At 38.6% G+C, this 22738-nt stretch overlaps 1 protein-coding gene across 2 annotated transcripts in view; it reads right to left on the bottom strand.

The window, feature by feature from the left end:
• Positions 1-1722: 1722 nt before the first annotated feature.
• Positions 1723-22738, bottom strand: part of LOC144033497 (neprilysin-like) — a 40879-nt gene continuing 19863 nt past the window's right edge. Inside the window, exons 5-23 of one of the 2 annotated variants that reach the window (XM_077541652.1) lie at positions 16527-16607; positions 15978-16073; positions 15794-15912; positions 15628-15696; positions 15027-15161; positions 13258-13359; positions 13026-13162; positions 12804-12897; positions 12594-12722; positions 10759-10857; positions 10605-10682; positions 10378-10481; positions 9610-9668; positions 9064-9183; positions 7892-8025; positions 7513-7578; positions 6309-6404; positions 5776-5852; positions 1723-4835 (exon numbers count right to left, since the gene is read on the bottom strand). In XM_077541652.1, coding sequence (XP_077397778.1) covers positions 4736-4835; positions 5776-5852; positions 6309-6404; positions 7513-7578; positions 7892-8025; positions 9064-9183; positions 9610-9668; positions 10378-10481; positions 10605-10682; positions 10759-10857; positions 12594-12722; positions 12804-12897; positions 13026-13162; positions 13258-13359; positions 15027-15161; positions 15628-15696; positions 15794-15912; positions 15978-16073; positions 16527-16607 — 1895 coding nt within the window. In that variant the 3' untranslated portion in view covers positions 1723-4735. Of the gene's footprint in view, positions 4836-5775; positions 5853-6308; positions 6405-7512; positions 7579-7891; positions 8026-9063; positions 9184-9609; positions 9669-10377; positions 10482-10604; positions 10683-10758; positions 10858-12593; positions 12723-12803; positions 12898-13025; positions 13163-13257; positions 13360-15026; positions 15162-15627; positions 15697-15793; positions 15913-15977; positions 16074-16526; positions 16608-22738 lie in introns of those variants that run through there. The other variant, XR_013287995.1, reaches the window with a different exon arrangement.

The following is a 22738-nucleotide window of genomic DNA, read 5'->3' on the forward strand; positions in this document are numbered from 1 at the left end:
TGCTGTAACTTTCTGGAAGTCTCTTGGACATCGGTTAATGAAACAAATCAATTTTGAAGCAATGCAAACCATATTTGTTACTTAAATGAACACAGAAAGGGAAGCGCTGCGGTGCATATCCACAAGGTGGCACTGTTTTCCATTTCATGCTTGTCGAGTCGATGACAAGCGCACGTTCTGGTGTAAACGTTTACAAAGTTACAAAGTCTGGGCAAGTTGAGTTGATGGGCGTCTTTTGGGAGTATTGGGGTGGGGGGGGGGGGGGTTCATAGGGTCCCCCAACATGAGAGAGAGAGAGAGAGAGAGAGAGAGAGAGAGAGAGAGAGAGAGAGAGAGAGAGAGAGAGAGAGAGAGAGAGAGAGAGATGCACCAGTTAGCTAGTTAGCTAGATAACGATAGATAGATAGATAGATAGATAGATAGATAGATAGATAGATAGATAGATAGATAGATAGATACACCAGCTAGCTAGCTAACGATAGATAGATAGATAGATAGATAGATACACCAGCTAGCTAGCTAACGATAGATAGATAGATAGATAGATAGATAGATAGATACACCAGCTAGCTAGCTAACGATAGATAGATAGATAGATAGATAGATAGATAGATAGATAGATAGATAGATACACCAGCTAGCTAGCTAACGATAGATAGATAGATAGATAGATAGATAGATAGATAGATAGATAGATAGATAGATAGATAGATAGATACATAGATAGATAGATGCACCAGTTAGCTAGTTAGCTAGCTAACGATAGATAGATAGATAGATAGATAGATAGATAGATAGATAGAAAGATACACCAGCTAGCTAGTTATCTAGCTAACGATAGATAGATAGATAGATAGATAGATAGATAGATAGATAGAGATAGATAGAGTAGCTAAGGCAGAATTGGTGTTTGTCAGCAGCCTTTGTCAGTGAAAGCACTCCACTTTGGGTCAAGAGTGCATCAGTGTGGTTTCATCTCACATGAAGAAGCACTCAGGAGAATTACAACCCCGCGTGTATTATTAGTATCGGTGTGTGTGCGTGTAGGTGTGCGTGTGTGATAAATGCATATAATGGAGCGACGATTGCCTATTGGACCACTCAGTGCCCCACGCACACACACGCAGGGCCACATCAACAAGAAGGGAGTAATTTTACATGGACATGCTGAGACGCGGTAATGTTATATAGCTCATGCGTGTGTATGTGTCATGACAGCAGGATTGTGTGGGTAGTGTGAACCCTCACAGCGGATGTCAGTGTCTCTACGCACTCATGACAAGAGGTCACCATCAGCGATCGCAACTGACAAACATGTTTTGCTTGTCAAGTTGAGTACCTTTAACTGTATGTGTAGCATACTGGAGAATTGCATAACTGTACGCTCAATTTTGGCGCTAAAATACATTAGCCGCGTTTGTGCAAAGAGCCCGTTGCAGTTGTCTCTCGTGTAGTCATTTCCAACACAGAGAAATCGATTAATACTGTATCCGTCATTTGAGGGCTTCGCAGAAGTATGAATTCAGTCCTGCATTCCAGAAGGGCGGATGGATGGACGGACGGACTTTTCTTGAGGCAGCGAGCAAAAGGAAACATCTGCTGGATATCACTCTAAAATGAGGTGGAGGAATATTTATCATTTTCATGCCTTTGGGTTTATTTTCTTTTGAAAGGAGGCCAAGTTCAGATGTTTGCACACCCACACATTGCACACAAAGTAAGTTATAGCACTGATTGAAAGATTTTTTATTTTGAAATGCTCTTTCAGATGATGATGATATGACTGTAAAGTATTGAAATACAGGCAACTGAGGTATATATGTCTTTCTACAGGTGAAGCGAGGCGGAGAGAAAGAAAGCCTGAGTGAATGATTGACAAAAAAATGGATAATAGAAAAACATCGAGATGTCTAGAATGATTTCTTGTTAAAAGGCAAGAGATTTTTTTTTTATTGCAGCCTGCAGTTACATGGGAAAAAGAAAAATCACCTTTCACGAGTAATGGCATGCACCTTAGAAGAGATGCCAACAGACACACGGGTTGAAAAATCCAACAAATACGGTTTTCGATATATTTGTTTCCATATTTAAAATAATGCTTCACGCTCTTTTCCTTTTAAATATGAGCTCCTCCCTAGCAAATCAGACACAGTGCAAGAGTTGAACCACTGTGCAAGTGTACCTAATGTTGTGACCAACGAGAGAAAAATAAAGCCTTGGAATCACAACACTGTTAAAATCCTCCTCTTTGCTTGCACTTTTGTAATCATCGACCGATGATGAAAGCGGTATGGCGCATGTGGGATGCGTATTTCCTCGCTCTTTTCTGCAGACACAAATCCACCAAACGCCCAAAGAAATAACCCGAACCACTCTAACCCAACACTCTAAAAACAGATTGGTCAAATCTACCAAAAACGGGTTCAATTTGACCAAACTAGCTGGTAGTCATGAAACGACCACTCTAGTAATGGTTGGTGTTTTCAACCAATATTTATTAGTGTTTGGACCAACCCATACAAATTGGTCATTCTGACCAAGAGATTAAAAGGCGGACATTTTTTTTTCCGCCCCGGGAATCACGAGAAAAAAAAGAAAAAAAAAGTACCACTGATTGTCACACTGACAAGTGGGGTGAAATTTGTTCTCCACATTTGATTCATCCCCTGAGAGGAGCAATCATTTGATGACCTAACCCCCCAATTGCAACACATAATGTTGAGTGACAAGCAAACAGGTCAAATTTTTTTTTTTTTTTAATAATCTTTGGTATGACCCCAGCCAAGGATTGAACCCACAACCTTTAAGTTGCAGGGAGGACACACTACCGCTAAGCCACAGAGCTGCTTAAATGCATGTTTTTCTTTTTTAAACACTATATTATTTTTTAATATCACATTTAGAATACAATAAATTGATCACCAATTTCATTGACATTGGTTGTTTGGCTAACCAACAAAATTGGCACGCCCATAACCACCCGGAATGGTCAATGTCTATTGGTTAATCAAGCCAATATGATCTAAACCACTGACCTGTACGTATGACTGGATAGCCGATAGCCCATACATGCCAGTGCAAGCCGCTGAAGTCACGCTGCTCCTCCCACCTTGTGAGCAAACTACTGTATAAACTACATGCTGTACGTACAGATGAGACATATACAGCTCGGAGGCAGTTAGTATAAGGCCGGAGGCGGGGTTGGGGGTTTTATGCCAGAGTGGTCACTATTTTTTTATTTTTTATTTTTACAAGAAAAATAAATAAATAAATAAATAAATAACAAGTAGACGGTATGTGCTGCTTTGAAGACGCCCTTTTTCGTTTATCGCTCAGTTCCTTAGACCTCAATATTAGATTTGGAAGAGGCATCTTTTGTTGAATTAGTTATAATTCCAGACTAATTTTACCGGATGTGGTCCAAATAGACTGAGTATGTGAAACCAACAAGGTCTGATTTCAACTGACGCAACATTAGCATGTAAGGATCTTTGATCTTTATTCTTGCCTTTTCTCCTTTAAACGCTTAGTAGGTGAAATAGTTTAACTGTGCTCCCCGGTTCCTTTTTGTTAATTGTTATATATTATATATTTTTTATTATTATTATTATTATTATTATTATTATTATTATTATTATTATTGTTATTATTATTATTATTGTTATTATTATTCTCCATGTTTTTATTGCCGTTTTGGATAATGGGAAAAACTGGTTAAAAAAATTGGTAAATGGAAATCTTTGCAACTTTCCAATAAAAAAATAAAAATAAAAATAAAAAGAATTAGTTATAATTCTAAAATAAAAAATCTACAAGTTGTAAAGGTCTGAAGGCCTGTTATTTATGTTTAATACATTTAAAACACCATAAATCATGCTACTAAGTATGTTCTCAAATATTCTCCAATTTGGATACTGTAAATGTATAGGATCGTATGGCGAGAAACCTTTCTTGGGAGGAGCAATATGGCGGCCTCGCGAACTCAAAAGGCTTCGCCTATCTGGTATCCAGTCATATATAAATAATAGATCAGTGATCTTAACCTACTAGATAGGTAGTTTTAATTATTTTTTTAACCAATCCATTTTTAGAGTGTAACCAAAGTGTAAAAATGACAATAACGCCTTGTGAGTGACAGTAGCACCACCGGTCATGTAAGGCATTGCGATTTGGCAGCCGTCGTCGTGACAACGCCACAAACGGAAACCCGTGGAAACAGAAGTGTGTCGATTGTCATCTCGGTGATTGGTGAGAGAATCTTAAAAGGCAGACGTGTCCGTCGGCGAGTAAAACGCAGGTTACTGCTCTATAGTTGGCAAAATAGAATCCCGTTTTCTGGAATGGTTTTGGCTCAAGCACGAGATGAAGGCTGAAGACAGTCGTGCATCACAGCACAGTGGTTCAGTCCTCTGCTACGAGTGCAAGTGGGCGTTTGGTGTATTTATAAGCCAGTGGGTTGGAGTACATTAACCCGTGTGCAGTACATGACAAAAAAAAAAAGAAGACAAAGACCGATTGTTGGTTGTATCCAGTTAAGGACAGCAGCGATGCTCACTTGAAGAAATGTCGAGGTGATGTTGTACCGTCCGTTTGGGGAGATTTACAGTCGGCGCTGCTGTTCTCCGAGGAAGCGCACACATGGCAGCCCCGCTCCGTCCCACATGGGGGGGGGGGAGATTCCGCTTCCTATGCCAGGTCCGAGGACCAATCAGGAAGTCCGCACAGGTTTGTGGGATCACCACACACGGCACACCTTGTCCGAGACCATGTAGCTGCTTCTGTTGCAGCCGTAAACTTTGGCAAACTCGGGGAAGTTCTGAAGGGAGCCCAGAACCCTGACACACACACACAAAGCTTGTGCATTTTTCAACATGATTTCTCTATTTTAGTTTTTATATAGTCTTTGTAGGGCAGTACGGAAGCGTAGTGCTGCCAATGTGCAGTAAACATTTTTGGCTGGCGAGTATGTTCGAACATACTTGCAAATATGTTCGAAAATACTCGCAAACATGTTTGAACATAGTCACAAATACGTTCGAACATACTCGCAAATATGTTCGAACATATTCTCAAATATGTTCAAACATAGCCGCAAATACGTTCGAAGATACTCGCAAATATGTTCGAACATACTCACAAATACGTTCGAACATACTTGCAAATATGTTTGAACATAATCGCAAATATGTTTGAACATACTCGCAAATAAGTTCAAACATACTCGCAAATATGTTCGAACATACTCGCAAATGCGTTCGAACATACTTGCAAATATGTTCAAACGTACTTGTAGGCTACATGCTACAGTTAGCATACCTTCCCATAATGCCACGGGGTATTATTTGCGCATGCGCGAGTGGAAAAAAAAGACGGACCTATATCATGCACGGCAGACATAATAAATCGTAAAAGTTACGAATAAACACTGTTTTTTTTTGTCTACTTCCTTTTTTAATGAATTGGTAATGTGGCTCAAATGCCTAAAAAATGGGGTTTTGTTTTCACTCGCGCATGCGCAAATAATACCCCGTGGCATTATGGGAAGGTATGCTAACTTTGTAGCATGTAGCCTACATGATCGTTCGAACATATTTGCGAGTATGTTCGAACGATCATGTAGGCTACATGCTACAAGTTTTCATCAACTAAAATTGGATTAAAACTAAAATAAAATCAGATGACTAAAACTTTAATTCATTTTAGTCAAAAGACTATAACTAAAACTAAGTTAAAATATCTTGTCAAAATTAACACTATAATAACCTTGGAGCGTACCTGAATTTTCCTGGACTGTGTTGATCGACTTGGATGGAACTTAAAGCATCTTCTGGTCGCCGCGTTCCACACCACACCTGACACACACAAACATATTTATTGTCGCCAATACATATTTTTTTACATGAGAAATTCAGATTTCATATGGAAGATGACAGCAAACCTTTTTTTAACGAGACCCGAGTGAGGATAAACAATATCGTAAATGGAGCAATGCTATTTCATTTTACATGGCAGAAAGAACTCATATACAGTTCATTGTTTTTCAGCAGCTTTATTTTTTTTTAAACAAACATAAAATGTAATGTCGCAAATCACATGGTGCCCACTGTTCATCCATATCTATCTAATCAATTAAACCTATCAATTAAAAAATATATATACTTATTATTTTGTTTTTTATTTATTTTATATTCTAAACACAATAAGTTATGATTCTTTAGAGTGCAAAGGAGGGGCTCAACCGAATTCTCAAGCAGCACGATGTTTTATGACTTATGTAATCCTCCACCAAATAATTTATTGTCGACTACCTGAGCAAAGTTGAGGAAGAAGAGTTGATCGTGGTTTAGGTTGAGTCCTGGCAGCAGTGGCTCCTCGCCGTGTTTCTTCACATAATTCTGGTAGGCCTGCACACATCGCACAAGACAAGACAGGACTATAGCTGAGATCGGGTAGATAGATAGATAGATAGATAGACTTGTTCATTTTTATTGTGTTTTTTCCCCTTGTTTTCAAAAATGTTTTGTTTTAATTAGATTTAGTGTTAGTTTTATTTATTTATTTATTTTTTGTAAGATAAAAGTAATATACAATTATAAAATGATGTTCCCCTTTCCTTTATCTCTATGGTTGTACAATCATGCCAACAATAAATACATTTTAAATGAACCCTGAAAGCTCATTTATGATAATGATGAAAATCAATATATTTTTTTTACAATAATTATACTTAGTTTTAGTTAGTTTTATAAGTCAAATATGGTTTCAATAAGTTTTTTTAAAGCACTTTAATTTTTACATTTTGTTAACAAAAATATTTCTATCATTATTATATTTAAATAAATATATATATAATAATAAAATACTAAATATAATAATAATAATAATAATAAAAACAAAGAAATATGCATAAAAATAATAAAATCTAAATAAATATATATTAATATATAAATATAAATTCTATTTTAGTTATTTCATTAATTTTTGTTAACCATAACAACATTGTTTCAAAAAACTCAAAATATTAACAATAACTACATTTTTGGGAATAACCATTGTATACATCAAACTAAGAGAAACAAATAATTGTTAATGGAATGGATAAAAGATCATGAAACATTATTTTTAGATTTTAATGAAACTCTTGGTGGTGAAGACGGTAGACGGCACATACGCGCATGGGGTTCTTTGTGCGTGGCAACACTCCAGGAAAAGAGCGGCTCAATCATACGGGGAGGAGGATGAGTTTGGTATGGAATCATACCGCAGAAAAAAAATCAAATTGGATAAAAACTAAGGCAAACGAAAGCCAAGGCGTCTCCCCTGATAGCCACTTGGCACTATTTGCCTCAAAATGGGAATGAGTGAATGGGACTTTGGGCTCCGGTTAACACAGCAGTTGAAAACTATTATTCATCCGTCCGTAAAGTGGTTGACATCTGCAATTAATATTGGGCAGAAGAGAGTCCCAGTCGCGGCTCCAAATGTTTTCCTCCTCGTTTTCAGGCTCCTTACCTGATAGGCCTGCCGCACGCCTCCGTTATCGGCGATGTTCTCCCCAAGGGTGTTGTTACCTTTTAGCTAGAGGAGGAGGACAACACGGAGACGGCAATGTAAACAGAGTGGAATCGCTCCTTAATTCAGCACACACTGTAAACAGCTTTCTTTCTTTTTTTTTCGGATGGAAGAAATGTTTTAAAAAGGAAACAGTGCCTGGGGAAAAAAAATAAATAAATCAAAAGTACCGCGGGGGAGTTAGCAATCTGTCAACAGAAAAATATGAAAGCGTCGTGAGGCATTGAGGAGACGAGCTGCAGAAGTGCGGCGAAAACATGAAATGTGAAATTCTGCTGGAAAGAAACGGGAGAAGGTAACGCTTTTGGGATGCTTGTACATTAAGTCCGTTGGCCAGGTCCCAAGAGAAGTTGGCGTACTGATCGACGATGCACGCGGACAGCTCCAAGAACCTCTGAGCCGAGTCCTCCGTCCACCAGTCCTTCAGGTCGCCGTCTTTATCGTATTTACGACCTAGAAAAAAACACAGCAAATTCATCACTTTGAAAAGAAATGGAAAAATGTCAAGCGCTGACTGAAATCCAGGATTCGCATTAACGCACTTCAAAATGCTGGATGGTCTCTTGTCATTTCCATAATGGGAATGATGTTATTTACTGTAATACGACTGGGGGTCTTTGGTTTACGGCGGTCCCGACAAATGAGGTTTTAAGCTTAGGAACGCAATAAACAAGTTTCTGCCGTGCCGTATGAATATGTCGCACCCTCAATTATCAATTTGACTTTTATACTTTTTTTACGTTTTATACTTACTGTGTAGCGTTTTTTCCCATAAAAATATTAATTAGTCACTATTAGGGGTGTGAATTGCCTAGTGGAGATTTGATCCGTATCACATTTCATAGGTTACGATTCGATTAATCCCGATATGAATCCATAAGTCGATTATTGCGAGTTTTTTAACTCAAATTTTTTAAATACTAATTACTAGGGATGGCACGATAAGGGCAATATCGTCATATTAAAACTGACACAATATCGTCGTCGTCATGTTCACAATATTTAAAAGGAACACATTTGTTAAAAAAAAGGTGAGGTTGATTTCCATTTGTGCAGTTCTAGCACCCTCTAGTGGCTAGTTTATTAGTGCAATTTAATTTTCATTAGGGATGTTTTGGCCTTCTATGTTTTGCTTGTGAAGCGATCAATGTGTGCTTGCATTACCAAGTAAGTGCTTCAATATTGTTATTAGAGATTGTAGGTGGTTTATATGCATTGCTGTTATGTACAAAAGCACAATATTGTGCTTTTTTTTTTTTTTGTATGAGCTCTCTTTTTTTTTTTTTTTTTTTTACAATATTGTGATCTTTTTAAATATCGCCAACGCCCCTACAATATCGTGATAATTATCGTATCGTGACCTTCATATCGTGATAATATCGTATCGTGATGTTTGGATATGGTTATATCCCTACTAATTGCACTGTATACACAATCTTACACTGTAAGGTTTGTATGAAGATGTATTGGGGGTGGGGTATAACAACCTACCGATGTTGTCAAAGCCGTGCATGACCTCGTGGCCGATGACCATGCCGATTCCTCCGTAGTTGAGAGATTTGGCCTGGCCTTTACTGAAGAATGGCGGCTGGAGGATACCAGCAGGGAATACTAACGGCAGAGACGAGACAGAGACGAGACAGAGACACTTGCAGACCCAGCACAAAAAAAAAAAATCAATGTGAAATCAAATCAAATCTATTCATCACTGTTCAAATGCTTTTAGGAAGACCAAGATATTTTATTTCCACCTTTAATGTCAAGTGCACAACTCAATTGAAAAAATATTTTATATTTAACTATATGGGAGACAAATTACAAATTATAAGAGGGTGTGCACAATTATGCAACCCCATTATCTGAGATGGATATTTTTACTTTTTACTGACTTGAACGAGTCATAGGTCACATCAATGCTGGATTTGAGATCCTGGTCTCACATTTTTAATTTTCACAAAAAAACAGGTATTTGATATGGGTGTGTAGACTTTTGATATGGATTCTATGTGTGAAAGTGACAAATCGTATGTGGAATACTTATGATGTTTTTCCTCCATGAGTAGAAGGCGTTTATGACTGCTGCTCCTGACACCCACCTGGAAATGAGTACAAGTAAAAACGGTCAGCAGAACCTTGTTATGCTCTCGCCATAGTCGAATCAGAATTACAGTCAAGATTTGTATAATAATGAAAAAAATATATAGGAATTGAAAATAATTTCTCAGTTGATTTTAACTCATTGACTCACAGCCATTTTGACTGAAGCAGCAACCCCCTTTGCTCCCGGCTGTTTTACTGGATTTGGACCGATTTTTCAAGGCCCACAGAATATTGTGTTCTATTGCTATAAAAACATGGAAGCTACCAAAAGAAATATTAGAGTCTCTACTTTGATTCATTCATCCATTTTGCAGCGAGTAGCATGAGAATATATTTTATTATTATTCACATTCCTGGTTAAAACACTGGCAAAAAGAGCTTGTCGCAACTTTTTGATCTCTTATACTCTGCTGCCACCTGATGGCCGTTTTTTGTAACTACTATTGCTTTAAGCGACCTCTTCATGTCAGAACCTGCATTAATGCCTTCTGTATGCTCTTACATAAAAAAAAAAAAAACATAAAAAAAAACGTATAAATACGTTTTTGGGACCATGGCAATATTTAAAATAGAACGTTTTTATACCTTTCTGGGAGCAAATGAGTTACTAAGGTAAAACAAATCGCCATTTTGGGGGCTTTCAAACAAAACCATGTCAGGTCAAAGTAGTAACTACTAAAACATTGTGAAACAATTCAGTCTTACTCATCTTTGTTGACTTCCACTCTGAGTTTCTGCAGAACTTTCTTCTTGTTGTAGGCCATCGTGTGCACAATGTTTTCAAAGAACTCGTCCGCGCTGTAGTTGAGCTAACACCAACACACAAGCCGGCGCGCCCGTTCAGAAAATCATTTCACAAGATCGATGCGCAGCCACGCTAAAAGTCGTGCGTGTGACGTGACTGCAATCTGACACATTTGGCGGACACTCACGTCTTTGTACTCGTCGTTGAGGTATTCGTCGTCCATGATGTTGTCAGAGTAGCCGATTTGTTCCCGGATAGCTCGAACCTGAGCGGAGGAGCTGATCAGTCATCTCAACGTACACAAATAAAAAATAAATAAATAAAGGAGCTGTTTTCCATACTTTTTCCTCAGCTGCTTTTTTGGTGACATCATCCATCCAGGTCAGTTCCTTGAGGTTACTGATAAAGACATCTCGGATATCTTTAATCATCTCTTCCATCTTGGGCCGAAAGACACAAGTAAAAAAAAAAAAAAAAAGCCCCTTATTTATCACACATTAACGAAAACGTTCTCACCAGGGCCACATTTCGCAAGAGGTTGGGCAACAAAGTCAAAACAAGCTCCATAATTACATCATTGGACAAAATAAAAAAATAAAAAAAAGCCACGAAAAAACAAACAGTTGTAGTAAAATGCAATAGTTACAATTAGCATTGGAAAAACGACAGCTATAGAGTTTGGCTGAAAGTGTGAAATAGTGGTGTGAGACAGCCGACAGCGCCCGCATTGTAAATCATTTTATCGTGTGCTTTTTGGTGGGTGCGTGCTTGCGCATTTCTCAAAAATGACACACACCGTAAATCTTGATGTCACGCTGTGGACCGTATCCCACTCATGCATGTGGATCTCAGCCTGTGTGTTTGTGCGTGTGATTTTTCTGAATTGTACGACCACATGGTAGTAAATAGATGTCGGTCTCAACACACAATGGCCGACAAAAGATTGATTTCCCAAGTGACTCAATGTGAAGTCAAACTCACAATACAGAAAAGTTATGTGTAATTTATGAGCACTGCTGCTTTACTACATCAACAACTCTGAAACATTTTATTCAACTGTACGGGCCACAAGTTTCCCTACATATGGTTCCTAACATGTTCTTTTTGTTGTTTGAGATAGCCTTCAAAAATGCATTTGGATTTTTAAAAGGTTAAAGGTTAGGTTTAAAAGCCTAATTGCCGAAAACTTCTGTTTGAATATGTTATTTGAAACCCTAACCTGAAACCCCAACACAGGCTCAAGAACCAAATGACTAAAGCTTGAAAATCCAACCCTAAAACACACCTAAACCCTAATTCTCTCTTGAAACTCTAAATCTGAAATCTAAACCCAGACTTGAAACCTTTATTTGAAACCCTAGCCTCTCCTTCAAATTGTGTAATTTGAACGCCCAACTTGAAGCAATAGCGAAGACTTGAAATCCTAATAATGAACCTTAGCCCAGCTTTGAAACCCTCACTTGATAATCTAACACTAGCCATAAACTCGTTTGAAACCCTAACATTTAAATCCCTAATTTGAAACCCTGGCCCTAGTTTGAAGCGCTAATTTGAAACCTTAACCACAGATTAAAAACCCAACACGAGTTTAGAACCCTAATTTGAAACTTCAACCTTAGTTTAAAACTTTCATTTTATAGATTAATCTTAGATCGAAAACTGAACCAGAGTTTGAAACCCCAACCTCTGCCTGAGCATCTAATTTGAAACGCTAATGTGAAAACTTAACAAGGTTTGAAACCCTAACACTATCTTGAAACCTCAATTTGAAATCCTAAACCAAATTTGAACCCCTAATTTGAAATCCTAACCCTGGCTTTGAGTACTGTAGAGGATTTGAAACCCGACTGTATGCTTGAAACCCTAATTTTAAACCGTAACCCATTACAAAAACTGTGGCCTGACAACCCAACTCAGGATTTGAAACTCTCACGTAAAACCCTTAACCAGGTTTCAAACCCCAATTTGCCTTTACTTAACTCATTCACTGCCATTGACGGAAAAAGACGTCAAATGATGCATTTCTGCTGGGCAAGCAGTGAATGTGTTAAAAATCCAACCCCAGCTTGAATTTTGAAACCCTGATACAATGGACCTTTCCCAAAGTGTTCATTTCGCCCGTTAGACGATGAAGGCAATTCCGTTCAACGAAATCAAACAAAGCAAAAGCACTGACCATCTTTTTGCTGTTATCGGAGAAGGCCTCCTGCACGTACAAACGCCCGACCGCATTGTACATGGCACCACTGACAAACATTGCGCATTGACGCCACACCGGTTCCTCTGCCGTCGTGCCGTGCATGGCCTGCAGAGGAATACATCACAACGCATCCGTCTGGCGTCGATTCAACCGTTTGGATTATTTTTTTTTTCTATTGCGCCGTACCTTTTTGAAGGCTTTGGCCGTATCCCTGTAAGCTTTACTCAGGTGATCCACTATCTGTGACGCGAAACGCCACATCAAGTAGTTCTGCACATCCCTGTGATGAGAGGCACGCCGTTCAAAAAAAAAAAAGAAAAAGAAAAAAAAACTATCATCAATCAAGAAACCCCGCTAACGCACAGAGAACCAAAAAATGCGTGACCGTGTTTATCCCAAGTTACATACCTCTTTGTATATCGAGCCAGGAGTGGGTTGAGCTTTTTGAAATAGTTGGGGCTTAAGTTTATAACCTCCTCCGTGTCTGTGACAGTGATGTTGACTGTATTCATTATCTGAGTGGTGAAATAACTCCAGTTGAACAGCTTCAGGACAAATCCGCCAGAGAGAAGAATACATTAGCGGCAGGATGGAAAGGTGATAGAGACGATTTATTCCCCATTCGGGATAAACGGTTTACCCTCGATTCGACTTCAAGGGTGAAATTGGCGTTGAGATCGCCGAGTTCCATCCTGTTGTAACGCAACTCTCGATCGTTGGAGACACTTGGGGAATCGTTCGCCTGAGAGAAGAAAAGAAAGAGGTTAAAAGTCAACTCGTTCCTCCATTTATCCACCCCCTCCGGTCTCTCTGAACCGTGAACTGAGCTGCGGTGCCGTTCCAGGAACAACAAACATCTCTGGCGCCCTTGAGTTCTGTAAATGTCAGCGTTGCAGAGCAGTCGTGATGGCCTTGTGAATGTCGGCGGTGTAGTGGAGGGCAGGTGAAGTGTGTGAGTGTGTGTAACAGTGGTGCTTTGAGATATGAGTATAAAAGGAAAATAGTGAAAGGAAATAATTAAAAGTCATGTAAATCATTAAACAGTTTGTGCATCATGATTTGAAGCTAGTGTATGTAGTCGTAAAACTGCTAGCAAGATTTGAGCGTAGCCTCACCTCACGTTAACCCCATCACTTTTAAAAATATTCAAATATGAAAAAACAAAACAAAAAAACATTAAGACTGTTAAGACAACCATGTTTAGAGAACATTTAGGAAACGTTCAACCTTGTACGAAACCTGACGTGAAATCAACATTTACTAGTGTCGCAAACGTTCGCCCCTCTGTGGGATACGGGTTAAAAAAAGGCAAACCGCCAAGGAAGCTACATTGCTAGCATCTCATTATGGTGTATCACTAAAAACGAAATATTACCCGTTTCATCTTGTATTGTTGGGAATGAAAAATCAATTACATCATAAAGTCCGTTTCTCACTGAGGGGTGAATGCAATGCTAGCGAATATTGATTTCGCGTCAGCATTTGTCAGGACCTGCGATTGGGTAGCAACCAGTTCAGGGTGTACCTCGCCTACTGCCCAATGCCAGCTGTGATAGGCTCCAGCACCCCCCGCAACCCTTGTGAGGACGAAGCGGTCAAGAAAATGGATGGATAGATTTGTCAGGGCTTGTTCAAGGTGCCAGTGTTTCCTAAACATTCTCAAAAAAGTCTTAAGCGTACTCCAGTCAGTCTTAATGGTCTTGTCGCAAGGAAATTTTGAACATGATTACGTCAAGAAAGACCATTAAGACTGTTTAGGAAACCAATAAGGCTGTTTAGAGAACGTATGTGACCTTGAATGAACCTTGGTGTGAAATCAACATTCGTTAGTGTTGCAAATGTTCGCCCCTTCAGTGGGATACGGGCTTAAATGTTTATTTCACATCTGTGTTTGTTCAAGTTTGCAGCGTTTCTTAAACGTTTTCTAAACAGTCTTAACAGTTCTTACTCTTTCTCTAAACAATGTGAATGGTCATAGTGATAACAAAGACCATTAAAACTGTTTGGAGAACTATTAAGACTGTTTAGAGAATGTTGTAGCGTTTCCTAAACAGTCTCTAAACATTCTTAATAGTTCTCTAAACAATTTTAATGGTATTCGCTGTATGTTGTATGTTTAATGTTGTATCGTTTCCTAAACATTCTCTAAACAGTCTTAATAGTTCTCTAAACAGTTTTAATGGTTTTTGCGATGACAAACGGCATTAAGACTTAAGACTATTTAGAGAATGTTGTAGCCTTTCCTAAACATTCTCTAAACAGTCTTAATAGTTTTCTAAACAGTTTTAATGGTCTTTGTTGTCACAAGTACCATTACAAGTGCTTAGAGAATAAATAAGAACTATTAAGACAATTTAGAGAACGTTTAGGAAACGCTTCAAACTTGAATGAACCCCGTAATGGGCTTACCTCTGCAATGCCCCTCTCCAACTCCATCACCCGGGTCACTTCCTCCCTGATCAGCGTCTCGTTGACGGCCAGACCTCGGTCGGTGCGGATCAGCTTCACCAGGTCAATCGCAAAGAGCTCGTAGAGCCGGCACGCCTGTCAAGCGATCCCCGTTCGAGACAAGCAGGAGTGAAGGAGAGCTCTCATTGATTTACGTTCAACAGACGCGGACCAGACGGCCGTCGCGCTGTGTGAGCTACGCGCAGACAAAAACACGCGGCCAGTCACAAGCTGTGAGTATGCTCGATTGCTTCTGTCTGAGAGGCGATCAGAAAAGTAAAGAAAAACAAAGATCCCCACAAGGCAAAGAGTGTCAGTGTTAATCACACATATGGTCCAAGTTGAGACGCAACCAAACGTATTTTCTGTTTTTGTTTTGCCATTTTGAAAATTGCATTCCACTGCACTGTGTTGTCGATTGGAAATCAATTAATTGTTCAGCTCCTAGTGAGTCATGAAAACCAGACTTATTGGCCAAATGAGACCAAGGAGCTCTTTTTGTTACGTATCAGTGGACACCATAAAAAAAAAAGAAGAAAAGAAATAAAAACACAACACCCACCTCTTCGTTAGATCCATTACAAGCATGGTCTCCTTTGGACCAGACGCCCAGGCTCTGCTGCTGCTCAAACTGCCAAATAGAAGTCATTTTATTTTTAAATAAAGGAAAAATAAAATCAGACCTCATAGATATGTGGAAGGGGATTCATGATTTATTTCCCACATACATGAATGATGTGTGATTTGGAGTCCCGCTCATCAACGTCAACATACATGGACACCAGGAGTGGATTTTGATACTTCACGTTCAACTTAGCTATGACATCCTCCACCCGCCATATTTTACCTGCCAAAAGAGACACCATAAGAACATGCGGATGGCGCAGGAAGAGAAAATAAGGAGCACTTTACCATAGTCGGCGTCCCAGTTGTCCACAGCCATGGGCCACTCAAAGACGTCAGGCAGCGTCATCAGCAAAGGAGAACCTCCCTTTTGCTCGGTCAAACCTTTGGCAATAGCGCTTCAATCAGTCCTTTTGAAATAGTCATTTGAGAGAGTTGAAAACTGCAGGGTTCGGGTTGCAAAGTAGGGCTTCAGAATATGGTTCAGGTTTTCATCTAAAATGAGGGTTTAGAATCGGGGTTTTAAACTAGAGTTAGGGCTTTAAACGATTGTTGGGGTTTCAAATTACACTTCGCCTTTCAAATTAGGGTTAGGTTTAAAAGTAAGGTTTTAAAATTGGGTTAGGTTCTCAAATTGGGGTTTGAAACCAGGGCCATGCACAGGGTGGGGCCGAGAGGGTGTAGTGGCGCAAAGTTGTCGATGTTTTTGCTATTAATTGATTTGAAATGGGCTGCAGAGCCATCAGTTAATGTTTTAATAATGTCTACATTGATGAATTAACTCATTTGCTCCCAAACATGTATAAAAATTGCAAGAGCAATCGGTGGCTTACTCACTCTCATTGGTACAGGACTTGTAGAGGGTCTTCGCCTTGCTGAGAGCTTCCGCTTCGCCCTCCACATTTTTTTCAAGAACACCTATTTAAAAAAAAAAAAAAAAAAAAAAAGAAGTGACACAAAGGAGTCGGGATACCATACTGTACCATACCATTTTCAATACATTTTTGGGTTAAAAAAGTCATGACATTTGGAAAGTCCAACAAAATATGTGCAAAATTATATGTCAGTAGAAAAGTGAAGTTCCTTGGCAAGGTGCGTATTTATACTATAAGTACCTTAGAACTTGTTTTAAAATTTACACGGTGATAGCTCATTGGGCCTTTTAAAGGGAAAAAATGCATGAAGCAAGCGAAAGGCTCTTAAAAACTGCCTGTTAAGAAGGTACCATGACGGACTAAGAACAGGTGGATAACCTTGGTTGAATTTGTGTTTTGCGCCTCCTCATTAGGTTTGACATTAGACAATACTAATACTCACAGTATTAACATTTTTTTTATTTGATATCAATATTGACGTTTTGGATGACAACAATTCAAAACGGGTCTTTCAGCACACAAGGTCTCGTTTTGCTCATCAAGGTCAACAAAGTCGCTGTCATTGTCACTTGAATTTTCGCCTTCCCAAAGTTCACACCAGTTTTTTTGGCCGTATGGAGGCTGGTTAGCTTAGCCTCAGGATATGCATCTTTTGTAGGAGGAGAGCTCGGGTGTCATGACTGGGTCATGCCAGGGCTAAGTTTGGGTCATGCAAGGGTTATATTTGGGTCATGACAGCGAGGTCAAGTGTCTGTTTTGAAGTGATGTAACCAGCATCTAGTTTCAACTGGCATTAAGCTATGTGATGTCAGGAGCTGTGTGATGTCAAGAAACTTTAATCTCTTTATCTGGTCAACAGCCAATCAGATAATTCCATGTCAGTCCTGTTACCCATGTGTCTAGCCACAACCAATCAGATCGATTCACTCTTTTCCTCGATGCCTTCTCGTTGTTTCCGGTCAAGTCAAGTTAGTTCCACACCTTTTGATGTTATGCGAATAAATTGTTAAACTCTTATTTGTGTCTGCGCTTTTGGGATCCAAGAACATAACATCGGGAAGATGAGTGCTAATAAATAATTTGGTGTAATTGAGGGTGTTGAGCACGGTTTTAAAAGCCTCCAGGACGCGCCAGTGCGTGTATGTTGAATATTACCAAATTAAGGCCATCATTATTTATAACAGTTCTGGGCATGCATAATGCCAACCTCAGGAATCCATAATAGGGAGTTGATTGGCAAACACATTTGCAAAGTGACAAATCACATATAATTATTAAAGCAACTAATTTATCATTGAAGTTGGTGACAGTCACTAAGTCAGGTTGCAAAGGGAGGAGAATTTTTGGGGTAAATTTACGGAAGTAATTTACATGCAAAGTTATGTTGGGAATTTTTAGAAATATTCCAAAATGGAAAATTTTCATTGGAGTTACGCAAATGTATGGAAATTATCTGGGAAATTAGGGTTATTTCATATTTAGTTACGTGGGAGTCAAGTCAAGTCAAGTCATCTTTATTTATAGTGTAAAATGTAACTGAACAGTTGACATTGCAAAAAAATAAAAAATAAAATCCACACAGTAAAATGTTCAGTAAAATGTTATCTATTTCAGTATATAAAACTCAAAATAGTGAATATTTAATAATAATGAATTTAAAAATGTTGATTCCATCATATTCATTTATGAATATGAATATGAATTTGTACTGACGTGACTCACGAGCGACTATAATATGCAGAGTTCTCCGAACTAAGACGTCAACTTTTGAAGAACAACACAGGAGAGGACAGCCCGTCAATGACGCAGCCAAGCGACGGGACAAAACGGAACATCACTCACGTCACAGTGGCGACGAGAAGGTGAAGAAAAACTGCATCGCCTCTTTAAAGTGCGTCATTTATCCACACTGCGCTCGTTTGCCTTCACTGCACCGAAAACACTCGAAATTGAATTCAATAATATCCAATCAAAAGGTTAATTATTTCCCTTTACTTTAGGTTTGCAAGCCTCCGGTGGACTTTCCCCGACTCATTCCATTTTCATTTGCACTATTTATGTGCTCATTAAATGTTAATGAAGAGGGAGCCTTCGCAGGGGCGCTCGCAGCTAAAGGGCCCGCACAGTGAGTGTGATCGGATTAGCGAGCGCTTTGGCGCAAGTGTTTAACTACAGCAAGGCTCGACTATAACTCAAACGCGCGTGCATACTTCTTATTCTTATGCGTGTGCTTTTATCTGGGAATGGATTTAATGTTTGTTTAAGGCATCCTGTCTGATTTAAGCACGGATCACTATTAGGATTCATCTTGATCATCTTGAATCTGCCTGAGTTTCGCTGACCCTGAAAAAGAATCAGATTATTATTATTATTTTTTTACCAATATTGTCATTGCGATTTAATATGCGATTATTATTATTATTATTAATATTATTATTATCATTATTATTATTGTTATTATTATTATTGTTATTATTTTAGCAAACAAAGCTAAAGCTATAAATTAGCAGAAATAAAGCAAAGCAACTACTGCACGCAGAAACAGTAAATAACGTGACATGGGGGAGCAATACTGAACTCTCCTGTTAGTTTGGTTTCTCAGGAACAGCAATCATGTTCCCGGGGTCAATTTGACCCGGGTTATATCTCAATAAACATTATTAACAACTTTTGTTGCAAATATTTCAAATGAACATATTGAACAAGTTTCACCACTATTTGTAGTTCTTGAACTTTGAAATGGGTCAGTTTGACCCGGGCTACGTTTAAATGTCCCAAAGGTGCCCTGATAATGAATTATAGCTCCTGATTAAGAGTTTTAAATACAAATATGTCAAAACAAATCATTTTTATTGTCTACTACTCATTTTAAAACGGGTCAACTTGACCCAGGCCACGTTTAACATACCAAAAGGATTCCGATAAACCTTTTATTGAAAATATGTCAAAGTGAACCATTTTAATCTAGAAAATTTCATAGTGGAAAAAAATATATTTTTCAATGTTAAAATGGGTCAAAGTGACCCAGGCTACGTTCCAAAAGCATTCCAATAAAGATTTAACATTTTAATTGAAAATGTCAACGTGAATATTTTTAATTGTCTGTCCATGAGACATTAAAAAAAACCTAATATTTATACTTTTTCACTCTTAAAATGGGTCAGTTTGACCCGGAATGTTTAACATTTCAAAAACAACCTGATAAACATTGTTTATAGCTTATTATTGAATGTTTTCATTGTACACATGTCAAAACTAACCATTTCTTAAAGTCTGTTGATGTGAAGTTTCAAAGCAAAAAATAAAATAAATAAATAAATAAATAAATAGGTCGGGTCAGATTGACCCGGTATATAATCAATGTTACAAAAGTATCCCGTGAAACATAGTTAGAGTAACTAGTAACTGTTTTCACAGTCAAAACCGAAAAAGTGCTGCTCGTGCACACAAAAACAAAGAGGCGCCACCCTGTGGTGCGGTGCCACACTGCAGATTCTATAATGTCAAACAGAACCATTATTTTTCTGTCGGTGCCCAGACTGATAGCGAAAAGCTAGCATTTGCACTTTAACTTTAGATTGGGTCATTTTGACCCGCAGCATACCAAGGTGACATATTATGGAAAATTGACGTTTTGAAGTCTTATATACAAAATACTGGATCTCTGGAGTGCCGCTTCCTCCAAGTGTGAAATTAAACAACATTTGTCTAATTTGCATACAGACTTTCTCCGCCCATTACATGATCACCTTTGCTGGATGAAGATCCAGAGCCACTTTCAAGCAACAGCCAAAGTACGCTACCTGAAAAACATTTGTTCAGAAACACCCTCATTCCCCACATGTGCGACACACCTGGATTATGTCAAAGACAAAAGGTAAGCAGACCTGCATTGAGTTTTGTTGGCATCAGAGGATTAATGCTAATGCAAATTAGCTTTTATATTGCGATACTATAACCCAGTATGCAATGGATTGAACGCAAACAGTGAGCAACACATGTAAAGGACAATATAATAGTACCTCAACTCATATATTCTTTATCCTCTGTGAAGAACAACCAATATTAGTGCCGTATTGATGAGCTGAAAGGAGTCGAGATGTCTTAATGAACAGTATGTCCATCTGTCTGTCTTATACTGCCCAAATTGGCACACCAGTGTGATTTACAAAAAATAAAATAAAATAATTTTTAATTTCACTCATGTCATTGCTGGAATGCTATTTAAAATACATATTACAACATCTTTTCAATGCATTTATAATGGCTGCCAATTATATACGGATTTTTGCTACTGCATATAATTCTCGATCCAGACAAGGAAGTGCTTAAAATTTTGAGTGAAACATGCACAATACATCCCCTTGAAAAGTCTTCAATCAAAACTAAAACTCTTCTTCCCCACTTAAAATATTTGTACTATGTCAGCACAACAGCTCATTAAAGCGCATCAGTTCCATCACAACATGAATAGTTGATGTCGCAGGCCATTACCAATGAGCCCTCGGCGCCCGTCGCCCGTAAACTTGCGACGCTCTTCCGTGTATCGCTGCTGTCAGAAGATATGAAGTGTTTGGCAAAATGGCTGCCGAGTGTCAAGGTGACGGCGCGTCTGACGCCTGAAGTGTGGATTTGCTCCAACTCGCCTCTCGTTGTTTTGTATTCACAGCAAAGAGGAAAACATTGATTTTGGAGCGTTGGCAGGGTTGTAAAATGTTCTTGTATTGTAGCCAGTACAGTGTTGGCTGAAAGGCCGCCGGCACAGGGGGAAGGTTATATATGACGCTGTAAAAAAAAATATGCCACTCCAGCAATATTTTTCAGCATCAACATGGTATTATTTCCAGGCTCATACAATGATGCGGCGGGCCGGATATAGCCAACGGCCCTTGAGTTTGACATCCAAAACATAAACGATGACGTACACTTTGACAGTTCGCCCTAAAAGAGAAATATGACTATTTTTTCACAATTTTAAGAGTTCCTATGTTTCCTTACAACCTTTCTGTAGTGGCGAGAAGCATGCATTAGGGATGTAACGAATGACGGCAATGTTGTGGCATTGCGATATTAAAACTGCCACAATATGGTCGTCGTCATGTCACGATATTAAAAGCAGCACACAAAAAAAAAAAGCCAGGTTGATCTCCATTTGTGCAGGTCTAGCACCCTCTGGTGGCTACTTTTTTAGTGCAGTTTAATTTTCACAAGGCAGGTTTTGGCCCTTCTATGTTTCAAATCCACATTAATGGTCAGATGAAGGGAAATGTAATATGCTTGTGAACAGAGAGTCAATATGTGGAGGAACTGTGCTTGTATTAGCAAAGTAAGTGCCTCAACATCAATGTTATGAGAAGTTGTAGGTTGTTTATATGTTGCTGTTATGTACAAAAGCACAATATTGTGTGTTTTTTTTTTTTTTTTTTAACTTTTGGTTGATCTTATCAATTTTATGCAACCAAATGACTGGAACATCCTGTAAGCAATAATAAAAGTCACCTTATTCATTCCAAATCCCCCAAAATATCCCCAATATGTAAGTGAAGGATACTGAACATTTTGTTCACTGCACCTGTCATGAACTTTTTCCACGATGCGATAATGCCATATATTATGCAAATATGTAACAGTATCAAATTGTAGTTTGTGTATGTGCTACCCTCTTGCAATCTCGCCAGCAAGTGTACACGTAAAACCGGGCTGACTCTCGCCAGCAAGTGTATTCATATTGCACTGGATTTCGGCGCCGGGTACATAACACCGTTTCATTTTTTCTGTCTTGCTTGGTGGGCTATTGTCTAAGTGTCTAAGAGTTTTTTTTTTTCAAAATAAAGTAATGTAGTAGCTGTAATTTAATAAAATAATTAATTTTAGGGTAATCTTTTCAGATGAGTTTGAAATTACTTAAATGAGTGTTTTGGGAAAATTTATTTCATGTTTGGACGACCTATTTTTCGTGGGGTTGTCAATTGCTTGCTTTTTTTTTTTTTTTTTTTTTTTTTCACTATTCATGCCAGAACTCGGTCCCTGCGCTAGCAATTAAAAAGTTAATTTTCTATAATATGTACCCTTAATGTTGCACAAGGCGTAAAGCGAAAATGAAGGGGAGTCCGTTTTCCAGCTGACAAATTAGAAGCCGTTGCCTGTTACATTTACCACGTTGATACTTAATGG

The sequence above is a fragment of the Festucalex cinctus genome, chromosome 13 (genome assembly GCF_051991245.1).
Source record: "Festucalex cinctus isolate MCC-2025b chromosome 13, RoL_Fcin_1.0, whole genome shotgun sequence".
NCBI classification, from domain to species: Eukaryota; Metazoa; Chordata; class Actinopteri; order Syngnathiformes; family Syngnathidae; genus Festucalex; species Festucalex cinctus.